At 43.0% G+C, this 22,505-nt stretch overlaps 1 protein-coding gene across 1 annotated transcript in view; it reads left to right on the forward strand.

The window, feature by feature from the left end:
* The window catches only part of LOC137377669 (zinc finger protein 638-like), a 172,880-nt gene that overhangs the window by 116,878 nt on the left and 33,497 nt on the right, over positions 1–22,505 (forward strand). The window contains exon 22 of the mRNA XM_068047574.1: positions 844–972. Within this exon, the coding sequence (XP_067903675.1) occupies positions 844–972 (129 nt within the window). The remainder of the gene's footprint in view (positions 1–843; positions 973–22,505) is intronic.

The following is a 22,505-nucleotide window of genomic DNA, read 5'->3' on the forward strand; positions in this document are numbered from 1 at the left end:
TGTGTCCCTTTGGAGCAGAGCATGTGCACTTATCAGGCAAAGGAAGCACTGCACCTTTGTGGATTTCTGACTAAGAGTTTAGGGTCTCTGAAATGTGACAATGAGTTGGCTGTCTCAGACATTGTACCAGATTTTGAACAGAAGCAGGCAGACCTGGGCAAACACAGCACCAGCCAAGTAGCTGTGTTAAGTAGGAGGCTTGGGGTAAGATGCTATTCCCCCCACTGTAGTTTTGAGCATGGGTAGTGGGCTGCAGTGGGATCCTGTAATATTGTGATGATTAAATACCACAGGAAGCAAAATATCCTGCATTCTGGCATGCAGCTCTACTAGTGACCATCGTTCGCACCAGTGCTGCCATGCCTGTTTCATTACCCATCAAACAGATTTTGAGTGTGTTTATAGAGTTAGAAGCTACTTATCTTTGAGATAGTTGCATCCAATTCTGTGACTGCAAGAAAATTGTCAGAGCTGTCCTGGTGGCTCAGTTGGGAAAGATGCACACAGTATTATATTGATCATACAGATCAGGGGTCCCAGATTCAATGCCTAGTTTGTGCTGCAATGACCGATCAGGTTGCCAAGATTGGTCTCCATGCGCCTGGTCTACGGTGGGAAAAAAGCAGCTGGGGTTTCCTGCTCCTGATCACTATCCAGTGACCAATGCTGAAAAGATGGGACCAGCTGTCCAGCCCTCAGTTTAGACTGACATGTTAACGATGGTGTATGAAGGGTGACGCTGTACTTGTGTAAATTGAGATTTGGGCTTGAGATAAAATCTGAGTTGTTAATCATCAGAATGTGCTGTTGGTTTAAACCTGTTTTGTGCTATAATTGCTGCAGGTCCTTCTACAGTTGGAGAGTGGGAATGCTGCCACGTCCATGTGCAATTTTTTCAGCGAAATCCCTCATGACTTCCATGGAAAAACTCTGGAATTCTCTTTGTCTCCTAAAGCAGGAATACAGTCCGGGGTAAGTGATCAAGGGCTTTGCCACATCCGGTTAATAGAGATATAAATGGCGCTGTTCCATTTTGTTTTCATTGGAGATAGGTAAAAGACCTTGATGCTAAAGTACAAGGGATTAACAGATTGATGGGAGTCTGTGACAGAATACTCACGTGTGGACTCTGGATGGAGTGAGCTTGATGGGCTGAATGGCCTTTTCTCACCCCAGGTTCTAACTGCTGTGTGTGTGTGAGAAGTCACTGTTCCAGGTAGATGTGATGACGAGGCACTTCGAATCTCCAAGTCATTCTACGTATGCATATGTCCGGTGTACTTGGTGACCAGTTGTAAAAGAGCAATCCTATAAAAACTGTATCCAAGCTAAAGCCTTCCAATGGCTACTGCCTTATGTAATGATTTCTCCTATAGCCTGTAATCTGTTGAACTGTGCATTTTTTAAACACTGTCGTACTTATTGGGCAAGCATCTGATGATGTTGCATTTTTTTTTGACAAGGTAAATGTGGATTTACTGCTGACATGAGTCAGTTGAGAAGCCCAGTTAACTGGTGGTCTGTGAGGAAGAATTTGTCTCTGAATTTGTTTCTTGAGGATATGTCAAATCCTTAAGAGTCAAGAGATTATTTCTCCTCCACAAAAACAGATTGGGCAGGTTGTAAATGAAACTCCTCCCATATTAGCCTATGAAGGCTGACCTCTTGATCCTGCCCTAATATAGCTTTCCATTTCGATACCATCTCGGTCACAGCCAGTAAGGCGTCTCTGACGCGTTTAACCTTTTATCTTCCTTACAGCTTGACTTCACCAGCGACAGTTCAGCTGGGTTTCGCTTTGATTCTTCTCCAGCTGTGCAGCTCCGATTGAACGACCCTCAAAGAAATCCTCCACAGGGTCCCAATTCACAGCCGAGTGTAGAACCTAGCTCAGGGAATGGAACGCAGTCAGTCAGTAAGGAGCCAAATCCCTGGTGGGGACGCTCTAGGCAATCAATACAGTTCATGCCACTTCCCCGTGCTAAGCCAATCCCTCAGACTGCATCAGCGGTTTCAGAGAAGTCCACGTTTGAGACTATATTGTCCGGCACAAGGGCAAAATGGTCATCTGAGCTCCTTCATTGGGCTGGTGGGCCCCTGAAGGGTTCCCTCGATGACAGAAATTGCTGGAAGCCCACGATCTATCGAGAGACGCCACTGGAATGCCACATTCTGTTACCCTTGGCATTCCGTCTTCCACTTGGCCTGGAACATCAGAACCGTCTCCGATTCTATGTCGGCATTCCTAATGTCCCCGCTGTTGCTGCTCCTGAGGTCGACCAGCCGATATTTAAGCTGCTCGTCTCAAAGGGCGTGGTCTCCGCCAAACAGGAGCTTGACAAGTTGTTAGGGGTGATAGAAGCAACTCGTTCCATCCAGTCGAGGGTGACTGAAACTGTAAGCCCTCTCATTTTAGCTGCCCAGACATTTGAGCTGGATAAACTGAAGGGTGATTTTGACTCCCTCTCTCGTGATCAGCTGAAGGAGAAGTTGCTCTCCACGATCACTGCATGTCGTCTGGCGGTAGTTTTAGCTGGGCAGACCCACACTTTCCTATCCGAATTGAGGTCTGATAGGCTGTTACGGGCAACTGGCATGGAAAAAATTGCTCCCAGTCCTTTGGATTTTCCCAACTTATCCACCGCAGACCTGTTAGGTCCTCATTTTCTGGATGATCTGACGTGTCGCATGCTGGCAGCAAAGCAAAAACAACACGAGCCGGCGGCTGCGAAGGAGTTGAGTTCGTTCATGACAATGCCACAGAAAAGAAAAGCTCCGCCCAGAGGCGCATGGCCCCGATTTGCGACCCGTGGTAAGCCCCCTCCTTCTCCATTTCAAGCAAAAGGTATTGAAGAGTTAGCTTGTATATTTCCTGACTTCGGCACTTTTGTGTTCCTTTTGATTCTCTCTTCCCATCCATTCGTAAAAGAAACACCTCCAGACAGATGGACAGCTCTCATTTTGTAAGGCAACAGAACTGAAAGCTAATGGAGAAGGTAGCCCTCTGTGTTAAGCATGATCACTGGCAGCTACTTAGTTGTGGGGTCCTGGCTTGATGTTTTCAAATTCAAAGACTTGCCCCAACAAGTACAGATACCCCAAGATGGGTGTTTGTAGCGTTCCTTGGGGCACAACTGCTGTTGAACGTAGAATTTTTAGGGGGAGAAATTAGTTTCTGACCATAGGTTGGTAGTCTAACTTTTAAGAGTAAATACCTGTCAGTGAATCCAACTTGTAGAGTTAGCTTGTGTCCTCTTTACTCTGGAGCGAAATGAACTTAATCTCACAAACACCAACTTGTGAACTAAAATGGCTGTAGCTATAGTAGATTCTGATATTAGATATGTTTGGGTTTATTCTGGGAATTGGGAACTAGAGCGGGCTTCATCTCTAGTCTTTTGTCATCAGTGATTCATCAGGGCACCAAAAAAAAAAAGCCTAAACTGGATCAAAGCCAGTTTTTCTGAAGACTGCCCTTATTCCAAAGCTGCCATAGGAGAAGGGCAAGTCCCCATTTTGTAAGCCTGGGACCTGGAGGTAGAATTCCAGTGAACAAGGGTCACTTATGGTTGTCGAACAAGTAACTCCTTGAAACCTACCTCTTTAACCAAGCTTTCAGTCACCTGTCCTGATGTCTCTCCTTTGGCTCGTTCAATTTTTTGTCTTATTACGCTCCTGTGACGTGCAGGGCCATTTTCCTACATTAACAGCGCTAGATATAAACAAGTCCAAAGGATTATTGGTATTAGTTTATCAGCCAGGTATGATAAATTACTTACCAACCTCACTAAATATCCATTAATTTTATCCCATATAATAGGTTCTGGAGGTTTGCTGTCATGCGAGGCAAGATTAAGTCAATCATAGAATAATGCAGAATAGAAGGAGGCCATTTTGTGCCTGTGGTATCTCTTTTGGTAGAGCTAGCTAATTAATGCCAGTCCCTTGCCTTTCCCCCAAAGTTCTGTAATTTTTTTCCCCTTCAAGTAATTATTCAATTCCCTTTTAAAAGTTACTATTGAATCTGCTTCCACTGCCCTTTCAAGGTAGTGCGTTCTAGACCACAATAACTCGCTGTGTTTAACACAAAAACATTTCCTGATGCTGCCTCTGGTTGCCAATTACTGTAAATCTGTGACCTCTCTGACCCTTCTACAACTGGAAACAGTTGAGAGCAGATGTAACTTTTGGCACAGTCCCCATTTCCAAAAGTTTGTTTACAGTTCTGGTTCGTTCCTCCAATGTCATTCTGAAGTCTTTGACAATTCTGGGTTGATACCACCCCTGATATGGGGACTTCTAATTCCTTTTAACCAGTGAAATATAACAGGAGGAGATTGCCATCTACCCATATCTAGAGCAATCCAACATTGCTGTGTTTGTCATTTCTCCCTTAAAATGTGAAGTGGCCTTTGCCTCAACCACTCTCTGTTGTAAGCCACTCCATGCACCCACAATCTTCAGTTAACTTTCTCTGAACCCCTCTCCTCAATCTTAGTGATTTTAAATCAATGACTCTCCCAATCAGAAATAGTCTTTCCCTATTCACTTGATCAAAAACCTTCATAATTTTATAAACCTCTATTCAATCTCCTCCAACCTTCTCTACTCCAGAGGAAATAGCCTCAGTATCTCGAGTCTTTCAGGCTAACTAGTTTCCCACCCTGGTGAATTAAAGCCACTGTCTGCTCTCAGTGGCTTTAATACCCTTTCTATAATGGGGCTCCCAAAACTGCTCAAAGTCTCTAACTGGCCTAACCAATGTTTTGTCCAAATTAATCATTACTACCTTTCGCTTTTACTGTATGGCCTTATTTATAAAACCCCAAATTCTGTTGCCCTTTTTTAAATAACTTTATCCACCGACATTTGCAAGGAATTCTGTTTTTGAACCTCTGAATGCCTTTCACTGCATGCCCCACACAATAAAGTTTCCCTTCCCATTAAAAGCATTTCTGTTGAATATTTATCTCCAGTACTGGCTTTTCCACATCTTTTTTTGGGTATTTTACAGGCCCACTCAGCTTCCTCTAAAATTGAAATGTTATTAAGCATCATTGCTGTTCTGTCATTCCTGTAGAGGATGGACTTCTTCACTGCTCACTCGGAGATGAATGGGGGCCATATTTTATTGGAACAATCCTTTTTCTCATGTGCCTATAAAAGCTCTTGCTATTTCTCTTCAATTGAACAGCAATCTTTCATATCATAGAATGTTTGCAACACAGAAGGAGGGCATTCAACCCATTGTGTCTGCCGTCTCTGTAAGAGCAACTCAGAGTCCCATTCCCCTGCCTTTTCCCCGTAGCCCTGCAGTTCTTTTCTCTTTAGATGGTTATCCAGTTCTCTTTTGCAGGCCTTGATAGAATCTGCCCCCTCCACACTCTCAGGCAGTGCATTTCAAATCCTAACCACTCGCGTTAAAAAGATTTTCCTTATGTCGCTATTGCTTCTTTTGCCAGTCACCTTAAGTCTCTGTTCTCTAGTTCTGGATCTTTCAGCCAATGGGAACAGTTTCTCCCTACCTACTTGGAGTTGGTTAAGAAGGTAAGAGCCCATGGGATCCAGGGCAGTTGGCTTAGTGGTAGGAGGCAGAGGGTGATGGTCGAGGGTTGTTTTTGTGAGTGGAAGCCTATGACCAGTGGTGTACCACAGAGATTGGTGCTGGGACCCTTGCTGTTTGTAGTGTACATTAATGATTTAGATGTGAATATAGGAGATATGATCAGTAAGTTCGCAGATGACATGAAAATTGGTGGTGTCGTAAATAGTGAGGAGGAAAGCCTTAGATTACAGGACGATATAGATGGGCTGGTAAGATGGGTGGAGCAGTGGCAAATGGAATTTAATCCTGAGAAGTGTGAGGTGATGCATTTTGGGAAGACTAATAAGGCAAGGGGATATACAATGGATGGTAGGACCCTAGGAAGTACAGAGGGTCAGAGGGACCTTGGTGTACTTGTCCATAGATTATTGAAGGCAGCAGCACAGGTAGATAAGGTGGTTATGAAGGCATATGGAATACTTGTCTTTATTAGCCGAGGCATAGAGCAGGGAGGTTATGATGGAGTTGTATAAAAGGCTAGTTAGGTCACAGCTGGATTACTGTGTACAGTTCTGGCCACCACACTATAGGAAGGATGTGATTGCACTGGAGAGGGTGCAGGGGAGATTCACCAGGATGTTGCCTGGACAGGAGCATTTCAGCTATGAAGAGAGACTGAAAAGGCTAGGGTTGTTTTCCTTCGAGTAGAGAAGGCTGAGGGGGGGGGGACCTGATTGAGGTATACAAAATTATGAGGGGCATTTATAGGATAGATAGGAAGAAACTTTTTCCCTTGGAGGAGGTGTCAATAACTAGGGGGCATAGATTTAAGCTAAGGGGCAGAGGGTTTAAAGGGGATTTGAGGAAAAATGTTTTCACCCAGGGGGTGGTTGGAATCTGGAATACACTGCCTGAAGGGGTGGTAGAGGAACCCTCGCAACATTTAAGAAGTATTTAGATGAGCACTTGAAACTCCATAACATACAAGGCTACGGGCCAAGTGCTGGAAAATGGGATTAGAATAGATAGGTGCTTGATGTTCGGCACAGACCCGATGGGCCAAAGGGCCTGTTTCTGTGCTGTATGACTCTAGGCTCCTGTCTGCTTTTGAACACCTGTAACAAATCTCCTCATAATCTTCTCCAAGAGCTGACCCAGCTTCTCCAACCTATCGATGTAACTGAAGTTCCTCATCCTTGGAACTGTTCTAGTGAATCTTTTCTGTACCCTCTCTAATGCCTTAACTTCCTCCCTAAAGTGCAGTGCCAGACTGGACATAATACTCCAGTTTTGGCCGAACCAGTGTTTTATACAGGTTTATCATAAATTCCTTGCTTTTGTACTCCGTGCCTCTATTATAAAACCTCAGATCCTGTATGGTTTGTTAACTGCTTTCTCAACCTGCCCTGCAACTTCAATGATTTGTGCACATATACCCCCAGGTCCCTCTGCTCCTCCTCTGCCTTTAGAATTGTATCCTTTAATTTATATTGCACTACCTTGTTCTTCCTACCAAAATGAATCACCTCATGCTTTTCTGCAGTAAACTTCATCTGCCACCATTCCACTAGCATGTCTATATCTTCTTAAAGTTTATCTGTATCCTCCTCACAGTTCATCCGCAAATTTTGAAATTGTGCCCTGTACACCCAAGTCTAAGTCATTAATATATATCCAGAAAAGCAGGGGTCTGAACACTGAGCAACCCCACTATATGCCTTCATCCAGTCTGGAATAAAGAATGTTCACCACTAATCTGTTTCCTGTCACTCAGCAAATTTTGTATTCATGCTGCTACTGTCCCTTTTTTAAATTTGTTTGTGGGATGTGGGCGACGCTGGCTAGGCCAGCATTTGTTGCCCATCCCTAATTGCCCTTGGGCTGAGTGGCTTGCTAGGCCATTTCAGAGGGCATTTTAAGCGTCACCCACATTGCTGTGGGTCTAGAATTCACATGTAGGCCAGACCAGTTAAGGACGTTAGTGAACCAGATGGGTTTTTACAACAATCATGGTCATCTAGTCTAATGATTAGCTTTTAATTTCAGGTTTATTAATTGAATTCAAATTTCACCATCTGCCATGGTGGGATTTGAACCCATGTCCCCAGATCATTAGCCTGGGTTCTGGATTACTAGTCCAGTGACATTACGACTGCGCCACTGCCTCCCCTATTCCATGGGCTCTAACTTTGCTGGCAAGCCTGTTATGTGGCACTGTATTAAATGCTTTTAATGTCCACGTACATCACATCAACCACATTACCCTCATCAACCTTCTCTGTTACCTCATCTAAAACTCAAGCAAGTTAGTTAAACACAATTTGACTATAACAAATCTGTGCTGGTTTTCCTTAATTCATCCATATTTGTCAAAGTAACTTGATTTTTGTCCCGAATTATCATTTCTAAAAGCTTTCCCACCACTGAGGTTAAACTGACTGGACTGTAGTTGCTGGGCTTATCGTTACACCCTTTTTTGAACATGGGTGTAACATGTGCAATTCTCCAGTGCTCTGGCATCCCAACTGTATCTAAGAAGGATTGGAAGATTATGGCCAGTGCCTCTGCAATTTCCATTCTTTCCTCAGTATCCTTGGATGCATCTGATCCAGTCCTGGTGACTTCTCAACTTTAAGTGCAGCCAGCCTATCTAATGCCTCCTCTTTATCAATTTTTAGCCAATCCAGTGTCTCAACTATCTCCTCTTTCACCATGGTAAAGACAGATGCAAAGTACTCATTCAGTACCTCAGCCATGCCCTCTGCCTCCATGCATAAATCCCCTTTTAGGTCCCTAATCCTTTTACTGTTTGTGTGCCTATAGAAGAATTTTAGATTCCCTTTTATGTTAGACGCGAGTCTCTTCTCCTACTCTCTCCTTGCTTCTCCTATTTGTTTTTTCACTTCCCCTCTGAACCTTCTCTCTTCAGCTTGGTTCTCAACTGTATTATCCACCTGACATCTCTCATATGTAGCCTTTTTATGTTTCATCTTACTCTTTATCTCTTTCGTCATCCAGTGAGCTCTGGATCTGTTTGCCCTACCGTTCCCCCTCGTGGGAATGTACTTTGATTGTACCTGAGCTATCTCCTGTTTAAAAGCAACCCGTTGTCCAGTTACTGTTATGTCTTCAAGTCTGTGATTCTAATTTACTTGTGCTAGATCCATTCTCACTCCATTGAAGTTGGCCCTCCCCCAATTAATTATCTTTACTCTGGATTGCTCCTTCTTCTTTTCCATAGCTAAACTAAACCGTATGATGCTATGGTCACTGTCCACTAAATGTTCCCTATTGTCACTTGATTCACTTAATCCTCCTCATTTCCCAGAAACAGATGCAGCAATGCCTCCTTCCTCGTTGGACTGGAAACATACTGATGTAGAAAATTCTCCCGAACACACTCTAGAAACTCTTGCTCCTCTCCACCTTTTACATTGTTAATTTCCCAGTCTATATTAAGATAAAGTCCCCATTACACTCTATAGTTTTTGCACCTCTCTGTAATTTCCGTGCAGATTTGTTCCTCTATATCCTTCCCACTAGTTGGTAGCTTATAGAATACCCCCAGAAATGAAATGGTACCTCTACTGTTTCTTAACTCTATCCAAATAGATTCTGTCCTTGACCCTTCGAGGACATCCTCTCTATCCAACACCGTAATGTTCTCAATGAGTACAACTGCCCCTTCTTTCCTTTCCTTCTCTATTTTTCCTGAACATCTTGTATCCTGGAATATTTAGTATCCAGTCCTGCCCTTTTTTGGGCCAGGTCTCCTTTATGTCCACATGGCTATTTGCGTCTGCAGTTCACCAATCTTATTTAGCATACCCCATGCATTCATATGCATGCACAGTAAATGTAATTTAGACTTTATTAGACTGACCCCACCTACTGCCTTACTGTTTCCTACTCTAGTGCTATCTCTGTCTCCCAATTATCTATGGACCTTTGTTTTCCTCTCTGATATTACCTCCTAGTTCCCACACCCGCTGCCAAGTTAGTTTAAACGCTCCCCAAGAGTACGAGCAAATAGCCCCGCAAGGGCTTAGGTCCCGGCTCTGTTCAAGTGCAACTTTTCTGGCCTGTACAGGTCCCATCTCCCCCAGAACCAGTCATGATGTGCCAGGAATCTGAAGCTCTCCCTCCTGCAGCATCTCTCCAGCCATGCACTCATCTGTTCTATCCTCCTATTTCTATAGGCGCCACTCCTGCAGTGCTGGGAGTGCAGTTAGTTGAGCTGTTGCTACAGACGTTTGGTGGATTTTGAGATCTGTTCATTTTCAATGGGTGTTGGTGCATTCTCATAGTTGAAAACTGCTTTTAAATGGCAAGGACTAGGGTGTTGCAGTGACTTAGTCATTGACATGGGTTAGAGCCCAGCCCAGAATGGAGGGATAACAGTATCCTTAGTCTGCAGGCTATAAGTATTTTATCCAAAATTACTTTGGGCAGTGTCAGTCCGGCTCCTAGTAGGCATGGGTACACAGCACAAAACTTAACCCTAACTTGGGGCTGATGCAACTAACCTGATGGTGCCTGACATAGATGAAAGAATGCCATGCGTACAGTAGGGACTGCTCGTCTGGAGGAGCCACTCAGACATTGCTACAACAGTGTAGCTGGAACTTTTACTCTGTATCGAACCTATATTATACCTGCCCTGGGAGTGTTTGATGGGGCAGGGTAGAGGGAGCTTTACTCTGTATCTAACCCCATGTGGTACCTGCCCTGGGAGTATTGGGGACAGTGTTGGGGGAGCTTTACTCTGTACCTAACCCTGTGTTGTACCTGTCCTGGGAGTGTTTGATGGGACAGTGTAGAGGGAGCTTTACTCTGTACCTAACCAATGCTGTACCTGTCCTGGGAGTGTTTGATGGGGACAGTGTAGAGGGAGCTTTACTCTGTACCTAACCCCATGTGGTACCTGCCCTGGGAGTATTGGGGACAGTGTTGGGGGAGCTTTACTCTGTACCTAACCCTGTGCTGTACCTGTCCTGGGAGTGTTTGATGGGACAGTGTAGAGGGAGCTTTACTCTGTACCTAACCAATGCTGTACCTGTCCTGGGAGTGTTTGATGGGGACAGTGTAGAGGGAGCTTTACTCTGTACCTAACCAATGCTGTACCTGCCCTGGGATTGTTTGATGGGACAGTGTAGAGGGAGTTTTACTCTGTACCTAACCAATGCTGTACCTGCCCTGGGATTATTTGATGGGACAGTGTAGAGGGAGCTTTACTCTGTACCTAACTAATGCTGTACCTGCCCTGGGAGTGTTTTATGGGGGCAGTGTAGAGGGAGCTTTACTCTGAACCTAACCAATGCTGCACCTGCCCTGGGAGTGTTTTATGGGGGCAGTGTAGAGGGAGCTTTACTCTGTACCTAACCAATGCTGCACCTGCCCTGGGAGTGCTTTATGGGGCAGTGTCGAGGGAGCTTTACTCTGTACCTAACCCCGTGGTGTGCCTGCCCTGGGAGTGTTTGATGGGACAGTGCAGAGGGAGCTTTACTCTGTATTTGAGCACAATTGATGCTGCCACTAGGTGCCTGAAATGGGGAAGCTTTCAGTTTCCCAGCACCAACATCCCTCACCTTTATTATACTGTGTTTGCAGAATCCAATCCTGAGCAAGTCCATCAACTTCTAATCAGGGAGAAATCCATCCAACCCTTTGTGTAACAACTTGTCTGGAGGTGTTTCAAAACAGCTGGATATGGCTAAATACAGTGCTGATCATTTTCAGTCAGCATCACTATCGCAAATACTAGGGAGAATGGATTTGTTCATCATGGTGCATTTTAGGTGTAGTCACTTTGTATCTCAACATAGGGTCACTTTTATCAGACTGTATAGTGGGCTGCGCTACTCGAAGATGATAGCTGTACTGGGAAAAGGCAGTGTGGCATTAGCTGATGTGAAAACAATGACTCAGGTGTCATGTTTGGTGCATTTTCTCTGCTGCCATTAAAACCTGCATTTATCTCACTGAAGAATTCAATGGTTCTTATTGCCAAAGGATTGGCAATCAGCTGCTGTCCTCACAAAATGTCTCTGCTCTGAAGCCACTGGTTCTTGGGACCAGATGGAGCAGTGTGTTGAAGCTGCTTCCATCTTTGTGAACTATGCTTCGTGACAACCCTGACTGAGGTAACGAAAGTCTCCTCCTTCTGCTGGTTGGAAGGGTTTTAAATGGAAAAAAATTGGCATTCTTATTCCAGGTTATAGTGAGTGCAAGTCCATATTCCGCCAGTGTCCAGAATTGGGCAGACACTGTCCAAGTGGCCACAGTGGAATGGATGGCGTGAGAAATGGATCTGTCACACTGGTGCACTAGAAGGTGCTCGCATGAGTTGGGGCAGAATGGAGGGAGCTTTACTCTGCGTCTAACCAACTGATAACTGGCCTGGAAGTACTTGATGTACACTGAGTGCAGACAAGAATGGGGACTGCTGCTGACACCAGTGTGACCAGCACTGGCATGACACTGGCTGCCAAAGTGTAAACATCTTGCAACATTGTATTTGAGAAAAATGAGGATATCTCACCATGGTAAGCCTCTTCTCCTGGAATACAATGTTGAGCGCAGTTCCTTCCCCCAGTCATTTCTGTGTTTTCCTTTCTTCAGGGAAAAAGGCTCGTAGATGAGGCCCTTGCAGCAGTGGTGAAGATGAGAAACTCGCAAAACCCATGCACGTTCTGTGACGAACCAGGGCTCTGCAAAGAGAACACTCTACTCAAGTTTTTTAAAACTAACCATTACCCTACCTAATAAACAGGAAATTTGGACAGTTAGTACAGTAAAATACTGTACACAACACTATATATGGATGTAATGTCGGTAGTGAACCGTAGTAATTCTGAATTGATAGGTTGACTATAGTCCTTTTATAATTGCTGCAGTAATTGACTTGTGTCAGTTAGTGATATGTGTTTTGGGTTATGCTGCTTATTTACAGAATTTGCATTAATGTATTCCTTAGTTCCAAATGGTTCTAAAATAAAAGACCACCTTAGACAATAGTTGCTCCAGTTTGTCTTGCTTTCAATGCTATTTGGTCTGTTTATCTTGGTGGCACTTTCTAGGCATTAAGGTGGCATTAGATTGAATGATCAAAGCCTTTTTTTCTGTTTTGTGTAAGGATCATCATGTATGAAAGTGTGCATTTTTCATTTGTTCTTGAGCTGTGGGCAACACTGTCAAGGCTACATTGATGTCCAATGTCTAGTGGCCCTAAGGTAGTACTAGTTCTCCCATATAACCAAAGTTAACCAAGCAATGCAGAACTGGTGTCACTGCAGGCCCAATTGGGTAGGGGTGGTGGGTTCCTGTTTCTGATGATCACTAGTGAGCCAGTTGAGTCTGGACAGCAGTCTGGCAGCTTTCATGGTCTTTTTTTCCTCTGGTACCAGCTCAGGAGTTCAGTTTCACGATTTGTCATTAGTAGATTTTAACTTTTGCTTTCTAGTTTGCTGTTTTAGATGCATAATCATAATTACTTCCCTTTGCCTTGTCAGGAATGACAACCAAGTTGCCTGTAATATCCAATCAGATGCTAAACTGTTTGGATTGCATGGGTGGATCAGTGTTAACTGGTAGCAAACATCAAATCATGTGTTAAAAATGAAAGCATCCTTATAGCTATGCTTGCTAATATAATTACAGTATAATCCAATTTTTTATCTGAGACATTAAACCAAGGCCCATTTTGCCTCCTCAGTTGGACATGAAAGATTCCATTCTTTTCAAAGAGAAGTTCTCCTGGAAATATGTATTCTCAATCAACATCATAAAAAAAATTATCTTATGTCATTGCTGATTGTGGGATCTTTCTGCCCTAATTGGTTGCTGCATTTCCAACAATACGAAAGTGGCTGCACTTAGTACTTCATTGGCTGTAAAGTGCTTTGGGAAGTTCTGAAGCTGGGAAAGGCACTATATAAATGCAATTTTTTTTAATGCTTACTGTACCTCAACTCAAACCTGAATAGACAAGGTAAAAATAAGAAATCTTGGAACCAGAAAGAATTTTCCCCCAAAGAGTATTGAAGTTACAGATTATGTTACCAAAGAGGGATGTTGAAACGTGTAATGTAAATAGTTTCAAAAGGCAATCTGTGATGGGTTCAGGTTAAGAGGAATATGTTTTTAAAAATAAAAATGAGGGAGCAAGAAAGTAGGTCAGCCGGAATGTTTGTCAAAGGACTAAATGAGATATGGATATGTTATCACAGAAAAAACTTGAAAAGGAATGGTATAAATGGGGTCGAGATAATCAGTCAAGTTTCTGGTATGGGGGTGAAGAGGTAAAAATTCAAAAAACCTTTTTCTGTTTTTTGTATACTGTTTTGTTATGAGTGTTGATCATGAGGAGTAGTATTGGTGCTGTGGTGAGTAGTGTTTACTGCCTGTGTTTTTTCCTTGAACTGAGTGGCCTGATGTTTTAGATCTAGTTAACACAGCAGATTCTGGCTTTACTTCCTATGTGCCCAGTGCCATATGTGGCCAGACAGTTGGGCATGTCTGTTCTATTTGGTCTGAAGAGGTGGAGAATTAGTAGAGTTTGTTATTCCTCTATATCTAGAGTGTATAATAGCACAGCTGTACATAAATATACCCTGCTCTTTTGAAATTAACTTTTTTCTGCTGTTCAGTTCTCTCCCCATTTTCTTCCGTCTTAAGGTGCTACATTATGTTGGGGCACAGTTCCAAGGGTGTTGCAGTTTTCTGGTAATTTGCCCAGGTGGCTGCTTTTCATGAGACACTGGACAGTGTGATTATTCAATGGTGGAGGCAGCGAACTTCCTGGCCACACAGCGGTCACTACATAGCAATTGGGGCAGGAACCATGGCTGATTCATTTTTAAGTGAATTCAATCCCCCATCCCAAGGTCCCACGCCAGTTTTAGTATCCCTACCATTGCCTTGGTTGAGATCCATTTCTTGCATTGTTTTGTAATCTTGTCATTTTTGTTTACAATTGGTTTTCAACAGAGTCCCTTTTGTAAGAGTTTAATTAAGGTGTCTTCCTTATTTATGCTTCCCATATCCTCAGTAACTTGTCAACCCAGCCACCATCGGGTGAAAATCAAATCTTCCATTACTTAATCAGTTAGTGTCTGTTACAAAAAATACTGTTTTGCTAATGGTTAGTTGGAGGTTTGGAGACTTGGCTCTGTGGCTTGATTTCAGTGCTGACAGTAACCTGCTGCTTGCTGATTTTTCCATGCTGCTATTGACGGAGCAAAGCTTTATACCAGTTGGGCTTCTAAGTAACATGTGAAATGGCAGAAGAATGTGAAGGTATGGTTTCTAAAGCGAGCCTCCATGTTAACCACTGTCCATAGTGAGACCCAACTGTATTGGAGTAACATTGATTCTCTATAATATGTTGGCAGCAGCGGACCCATGACTAGGCAGCGCCCTCCATACAAATATCATGCTTTGTGAGATGGTGCTCATCCAACATGTTTCTGACTGACATGTAAGGAATTGCAAGGTCGCTAACAATCTCACAACATAATTTCATGTGCTTCTTTAAGGCAACTGTGTATTTGGTCAGCATTTTGCATTGTATAATGAAAGTTGCACTCCTTGATCACGAGGACATCTCATTCAGGGCAGTTCACTACAACCGAATAACATCTTTGTAGCACAGCAACCATTTGAACCATGTTGGGTTCCACTGATCTCAAGTATTTTTAGCTGCACATTTATCAACACGAGATGATTCAAAAGCGATCCAAACAGCATACAATACAAAAAAAACCATAATCAAATCTGTTGTGCGATACTATGGATTAACTTATGGTTCTTTCATTCTGTTCCACTTCGTTATGTCCCAAAGACTGGCATCAGGTGGAAGATTAAGCTTGGCTTGTCAGCAGTCATGGTTACATAGCACACAGTGGGCATGTTGAAGATTTGCTCTGTGTCTTGACTGCTTGGTTGTGTGCACTTTGTACAATCCTGAGAAGATCCGCAAAAGACGCACCAGTGGTGTATATTACACTGGAGTAACATTACTGTTCGTCTTCCAGAGCTGAAATTGTTGGGCGCTGGAGGCTTCAGACTGTGCTGAGCCCTGGAAGCTGAGGCAACCTTGTTATGGTGGTCAAGGAATGACGGTAGCCAATGCACTAAGGGCCAGTTTCATTCAGGCATCTTCCTCCCAAATAGCAGTTTTTAAAAACACACACGGGGTATTTGTTTTCTGGTGTCTGTGATATAAAATCTATTTTACGAGACAGGTTTTCAGGTGGAAGAAGCACAATGCCTAGAGGGGCCATGACATGGCCATCAACATGCATCAAAGATATTGCAACAACGATGCACACTGGAACACCTCACTCTCTCACAATCAGGAATCAAAATCACTGAAACGTTGGAAATAATTCCACAAACAAGACGCAGTGGTTTTGAGAACGAAGCAACCTGCAAAAGCATATATATTTTACTCTTTCCACTTGTCGGGTGAACGCTTTGCCTTCCAGGAGTGGGAGGCTTGGGCCTAATGAACAATCAGTGCTGCTGATTGTATGACGATGGTTGGAGGGAATCCAGGCTTGGGGCCTGCCTGAGAGTTGAGTGGATCCCAAAGCGAATCCATTGTATTCTTCAGTCAGTTGCTGCCCCATGGAAGGTCCGGCACTCATCTTCCCTTGAGCCGAGAGGAGGAGTGACAAATGGGCTGACAACTGAGCCAGTCTCCTTGGTGCGTTATCCAAAACTTCCACGTCTGTGTCGCAGCAGCATCCTGATGCACGTCTTGCATGCCAGATTGGTGTAGCATTGCATGGATCAGCAGAGTCGGAGTTCCTAAGGAAATTCCAGGTCAATTGTGATGGCTAGTTTCACTCATGTCTGGAGATTCCCAGGGCAGGTCTCTTCTATGCATTGCAAGAAAGTCAAAAGAGCATACGACCTAGGTGGTTAGAGAGTTTACTTGTACAATTGGAAGCTCGGTGTGATTCAGTGGTTAAAGATATTGCCTGTATGTTGTATAATGAGTGCTGTGTGCTGTTCTGATCAAGTATCAGGAATCAACATTGGAGGAATGGTTGAAGCTACCAGGGAACAGCACAGACAGTATGAGTGAGGCTCAAACCACAGTTAGGTGCCTTTTTGGAGCGATGTAATTGAGCGATACTGCTAGGCAGATGTGTGAGGTTGATGTGCATGACAAACAGACTTGCTATTGGATCTAATGACCACCTATTTGTAAAAATTGTTTGTTGTCAGAACTTTGGGAATTAAGACATTTCCCAGCCAAACAGAATTGTAGACGCCTTGATTTGAGCCCTGTGACTTGTGGAGCTTTATTTAGTACTCGCTGCTCATGGAGGAAATTTAATTGGAGCGTCCTATGTTTTATTCCTGGAGGAATCTGGAGCAATTAAAAAAAAACCTCAAATCACTGTACGTGCTGAGTGGTAACCTACCCACGAACCAGCTGTTGGTGTCCTGGGGTAGGTTACCATGAAAGTAATCGAGCACAGAATACTGTGTGACGTGTACTATCAACATCTAACTAGATTTAGCCCTTTTTCATGTTGGAAATACCTGGTAATACCACGCACTTCTTTTCTGTTTTCAGAATTGGTCTCACAGGCCTTGGGTGAGGAGATTTGTGAGGATGGTACCAGAATGCGGGACTTCAGTTATGTGGAGAGAATAGAGAATCTGCGATTGTTCTTAAAGCAGAGGAGGTTAAGAGGAGACTTCATGGAGTTATTTAAAATAATGAAAGGATTGGATAGACAAGAAAAAAACTGTTTTCAGTGGTTATAGGGTCAGTAACTAGTACGCAGATATAAGATAATTGGCAAATTTCAGGGGGCAATGATGTAAATTTTTTTCTTGCATAGTGAGTTCTTATGCTTTGGAATGTATTACCTGAAAGGGTGCTGGAAATAAATTTAATATATTTCTAAAGGGAATTGAGTAAGTACTTAGAGAAGTTTGAAGAACTAAGGGGGAAGAGAAGGGAGAGGGACTAATTGGATAGCTCTTTCGAACAGCTGGCACAGGCATGATGGGCTGAATAGTCGTCTCCTGTGCTATATTGAATCTGTCGTGCTGTACCCTGGTGCCTGCGGTTGGCAGCAGGCTGGAGTTTAGGAATTTAGTTCTTTGCCCACTGACATTCAAAATGGAGGCTTTGGCAAATTACTGCTTCAGGTGTTTTTTCCAAGAGTGATTGGGTATACATTTGTGAAGTCGTACCACTCTTTTAAAAAACACATCTTATTTAAAAATTAACTATAAGGATAGCTGTTGATTAAAAATGCTCTCTTTATAAGAATTCAGCCAGAGACAAGACAACTAGTCCTCCTTTCATTGGCTGGACAAGTGAATCTTAGTGTTCTGTCAGAAAGAGGAACCTGTTCTCATGTTGTATAGACTGGGTCTGTCTGTTACGTGGTGAAGCCAAGACCTGCAGTGGAGGTTGTTCTCCTGGAACAAGGACAAAAGTAAAAATTCCATTATCCACTAAGCTGTGAGGAGATTCTTTCTAATCCAGAAGTGGGGTTATGACTGTAGAACACAATTTTTAAATGTGGTCGTAGATGCCTCATCTTCAAAGAGAATTCAAACTGATATGTTGACCAGCATTAATGCGCAAAGACCATGAAGAGCTACATTTATTTCTGGGCACTTTTTAGTCATACAGTACAGCACAGCCCATTGTGTAAGCTAATTGAAAATGCTATCCAATTAGTCACACTCTCGTGCTCTTTCCCTATGGTCCTGTAAATTTTTACTTCAAGTATTTATCCAATTCTGTTTTAAAGTTACTGTCAAACCTGCTTCCACCACCCTTTCAGGCAATGTATTCCAGATCTGAACAACTCACTGCATAAAAAAAATCCTCCTTATATACCTTCTGGTTTCCATGCAAAACATAGTGATTAAAAAAATTAAAGGCTCTTTATCTGAATGCACGAAGCATTTGTAACAAGGTAGATGAACTAGCGCAGCAAATACAGCCAAATGGGTTTGATGTCATCGCCATTACAGAGATATGGTTGCAAGTGATGAAGGTCAGGATGTAAATATTCCAGGGCGCACAACATTTTGAAAAGTCAGGCAGAATGGAAAAGAAGGAGGAGTAACCCTGATAAAGGATATAAGGACAGTAGTGAGAAAGGATCTTGGCTCAGAAGATCAGGAAGTAGAATTGGTATGGTAGAGATTAGGAATAACAAGGTCAGCAAATGCTGGTGGGAGTAGTTTATAGCCCCCCCTCTCCTCCCCCTAAAATTAGTTATACTGTTGGACAGAGCATTGAGCAAGAAATAATTGGAGCTTGTAACAAAGACAATGTAATAATCATGGGGGATTTTAATCTTCATATACATCGGACAAATCAAGTTGGCAAAGCTGGTGTAGAAGTTGAGTTTCTAAAATGCTTTTGCGGCAGCTTCCTAGAACACTAACCTTGTGGAACCAACCAGGGATAAAGCTATTTTAGATCTAGTATTGTGTAATGAGGCAGGGTTAATTAGTAATCTCATAGTAAAAGGAAAAACCTATCATAATATAATTGATTCCATATTAAATTTGAGAGTGACATACTCAAGTCCAAAACAAGAATATTAAACAAAGCCATTGGTATGAGGGGAGAGCTGGCTAAAGTTGATTTGGTAAATAGACTAAAAGATATGGTGGTAAATAAACAGGGAGAAACATTTAAAGAAACAATTCAAAATGTTTGCCAAAAATACGTTCCATTAAAAAACAAAAACTCAGCGAGAAAGATCCAACCATGGCTTACTAAGGAAATTAGTAGATTTAAAGAGAAGGCTTACAATGTTGCGAAATATAGTAGTAAGCTCGAGAATTGGGAGAGTTTCAGAAACCAGCAAAGGGCGGCCAAGAAGTTGTTGATGAGGGAAAAAATAGAATAAGTAAACTAGTCAGGAATATAAAAACAGATTCTAAGAGTTTTTACAAGTATATAAAAAGGAGAGTAACTAAAGTAAATGTTGGTCCCTTAGAGACAGGGACAGGAGAAATTATCATGGGTAATGAGAAAATGGCAGAGACTTTGATCAAATATTTTACATCTATCTTCCACTGTGAAGACACAAATTACATACCGGAAATAAAGGGCTAATAAGTGGAACTTAAAGTAATATCAGCAGAGAGAACATATTAGAGAAACTTAAGGGACTAAAAACCAACAAATGCCCAGGACCTGATGGCCTACATCCTAGAGATAGAAATTACAGCATCGAAAGTGGCCATTCAGCTTATCTCCGTGACGCCCAGCAAGTAGCTATCCAGCTTAATCCCACTTTCCAGCTCTTTGTCCATAGCCTTGTAACAGCACTTCAGGTGCATATCCAAGAACTTTTTAAATGTTATGAGAATTTCTGCCTCCACCATCCTTTCAGGCAGATGCAAAGTTTCCCCTGAATCCGTTCTAAACCTTCTACCTTTTATCATAAATCTATGCCCCATCCTTATGGACCCCACAACTAAGGGGAATTGAGCCTTCCTATCCACTCTATCTAGATCTTTCCTCATTTTATACACCTCAATTAGGTCTCCCCTCAGCCTTCTCTGTTCCAAAGAGAACAACCCAAAGCCTATCCAATCTTTCCTCAAAACTAAAATTTTCCAGACCAGAAGAGGTAGCTGCAGAAATAGTGGATGCATGAGTTTCCAAAACTCCCTAAATTCTAGATTGGTCCCAGAGGATTGGAAATTAGCAAACATTAACACTGCTATTCAAGAAAGAGAGAAAACAGCCTGACTCAGTCGTCGGGAAAGTGCTATTATTGAGGAATTCTTAATAATGCACTTAGAAAATCATATGATTTTCATATGAGAAGAGGTGGCATAGTGGTAACATCACTGGACTAGTAATCCACAGGCCCAGACTAGTGCTCTGGAGACATGGGTTTGAATCCCACCACAATGGATGGTGGAATTTGAATTCAATAAATAAATCTGGAATTTTAAAAAAAATCTAGTCTAATGGTGGCCATGAAACCATTGTTGATTGATATAAAAACCCATCTGGTTCACTAATGTCCTTTACGGAAGGAAATCTGCTGTCCTTACCTACATCTGGTCTACATGTGATTCCAGACCCACAGCAATGTGGTTGACTCTTAAAATGCCCTCTGAATTGGCCTAGCAAGCCACTCACTTCAAGGGCAATTAGGGATGGGAAATGAATGCTGACCTAGCCAGTACAAGATTCTGAAAGGGCTTATCAGGGTAGACACTGAGAAGTTGTTTCCCCTGGCTGAGGAATCTAGAACATGGGGGCACAGTGTCAGGGTAAGGGGTTGATCATTTAGCACTGAAGATGAGAAATTTCTTCACTCAAAGGTTTGTCATCGAGTTCTACAGCACAGAAACAGGCTCTTTGGCCCATCGTATCTATGCCGGCCATCAAGCACCTATCTATTCCAATCCCATTTTCCAACACTTGGCCCATAGCCTTGTATGCTATGGCATTTCAAGTGCTCATTTAAATACTTCTTAAAAGTTGTGAGGGTTCTTGCCTCTACCACCCCTTCAGGCAGTGTGTTCCAGATTCCAACCACCCTCTGGGTGAAAAATGTTTTCCTCCAATCCCCTCTAAACCTCCTGCCCCTTACCTGAAATCTGTGCCCTCTGGTTATTGACCCCTCCGCTAAGGGAAAAAGTTTCTTCCTATCAATGCCCCTCATAATTTTGTAGACCTCAATCATGTCCCCCCCCCCCCCCCCCAGCCTTCTCTGCTCTAAGGAAAACAACCCTAGCCTATCCAGTCTCTCTCCATTGCTGAAATGTTCCAGCCCAGGCAACATCCTGGTGAATCTCCTCTGCACCCTCTCCAGTGCAATTACATCCTTCCTATAGTGGTGACCAGAACTGTACACAGTACTCCAGCTGTGGCCTAACTAGCATTTTATACAGCTCCATCATAACCTATCTGCTCTTATATTCTATGCCTTGGCTAATAAAGGCAAGTTTTTTTTAAGAATTAGAACATTACAGCGCAGTACAGGCCCTTCGGCCCTCGATGTTGCGCCGACCTGTATTCGATATGCCTTCCTAACCATCTTATCTACCTGTGCAGCTGCCTTCAGTGATCTATGGACAAGTATACCAAGGTCCCTCTGACTCTCTGTACTTCCTAGGGTCCTACCATCCACTAAAAAGCAAAATACTGCAGATGCTGGAAATCTGACAAAAACAAGAAATGCTGGAAATACTCAGCAGGTCTGGCAGCATCTGTGGAGAGAGAAGCAGAGTTAATGTTTCAGGTCACTGACCCCTCATCAGAACTGACACAAATATTAGAAATGTAAAAGGTTTTAAGCAAGTAAAGCGGGGGTGGGGAAAGAGATAACAAAAGAGATGGTCACAGAGAATAACTGACCAGAAGGTCATGGAACAAAGGCAAACGGTATGTTAATGGTGTGCTGAAAGACAAAGCATTAGTACAGACAGGGTGTGAATCGATAGAAAAATGAACAGTTCTGGCCCCAAGCACAAAAATGAAAAAAACTGGGTAGGCACAGTAGAAACAAACCAAACCAACTAAAATAAAATAAATAAAAAAGAAAAAATAACTAAAAATAAAAAGGAGGGCTCGTCATGCTCTGAAATTATTGAACTCAAATGTTCAGTCTGGCAGGCTGTAGCGTGCCTAATCGGTAAATGAGGTGCTGTTCCTCGAGCTTGTGTTGATGTTCACTGGAACACTGCAGCAGTCTCAGGACAGAGATGTGAGCATGAGAGCGGGGGGGGTGGAATGTTGAAATGGCGAGCAGCCAGAAGCTGACTGAGCGGAGGTGTTCCACAAAGCACTCACCCAATCTGCGTTTGGTCTCCCCAATATAGAGGAGACCACATTGTGAGCAGCAAATACAGTATACTAAATTGAAAGAAGTCCATTGTATATTCCCTTGCCTTGTTGGTCCTCCCAAAATGCATCACCTCGCACTTCTCAGGATTAAAT

This window comes from Heterodontus francisci, chromosome 1, assembly GCF_036365525.1.
Source record: "Heterodontus francisci isolate sHetFra1 chromosome 1, sHetFra1.hap1, whole genome shotgun sequence".
NCBI classification, from domain to species: Eukaryota; Metazoa; Chordata; class Chondrichthyes; order Heterodontiformes; family Heterodontidae; genus Heterodontus; species Heterodontus francisci.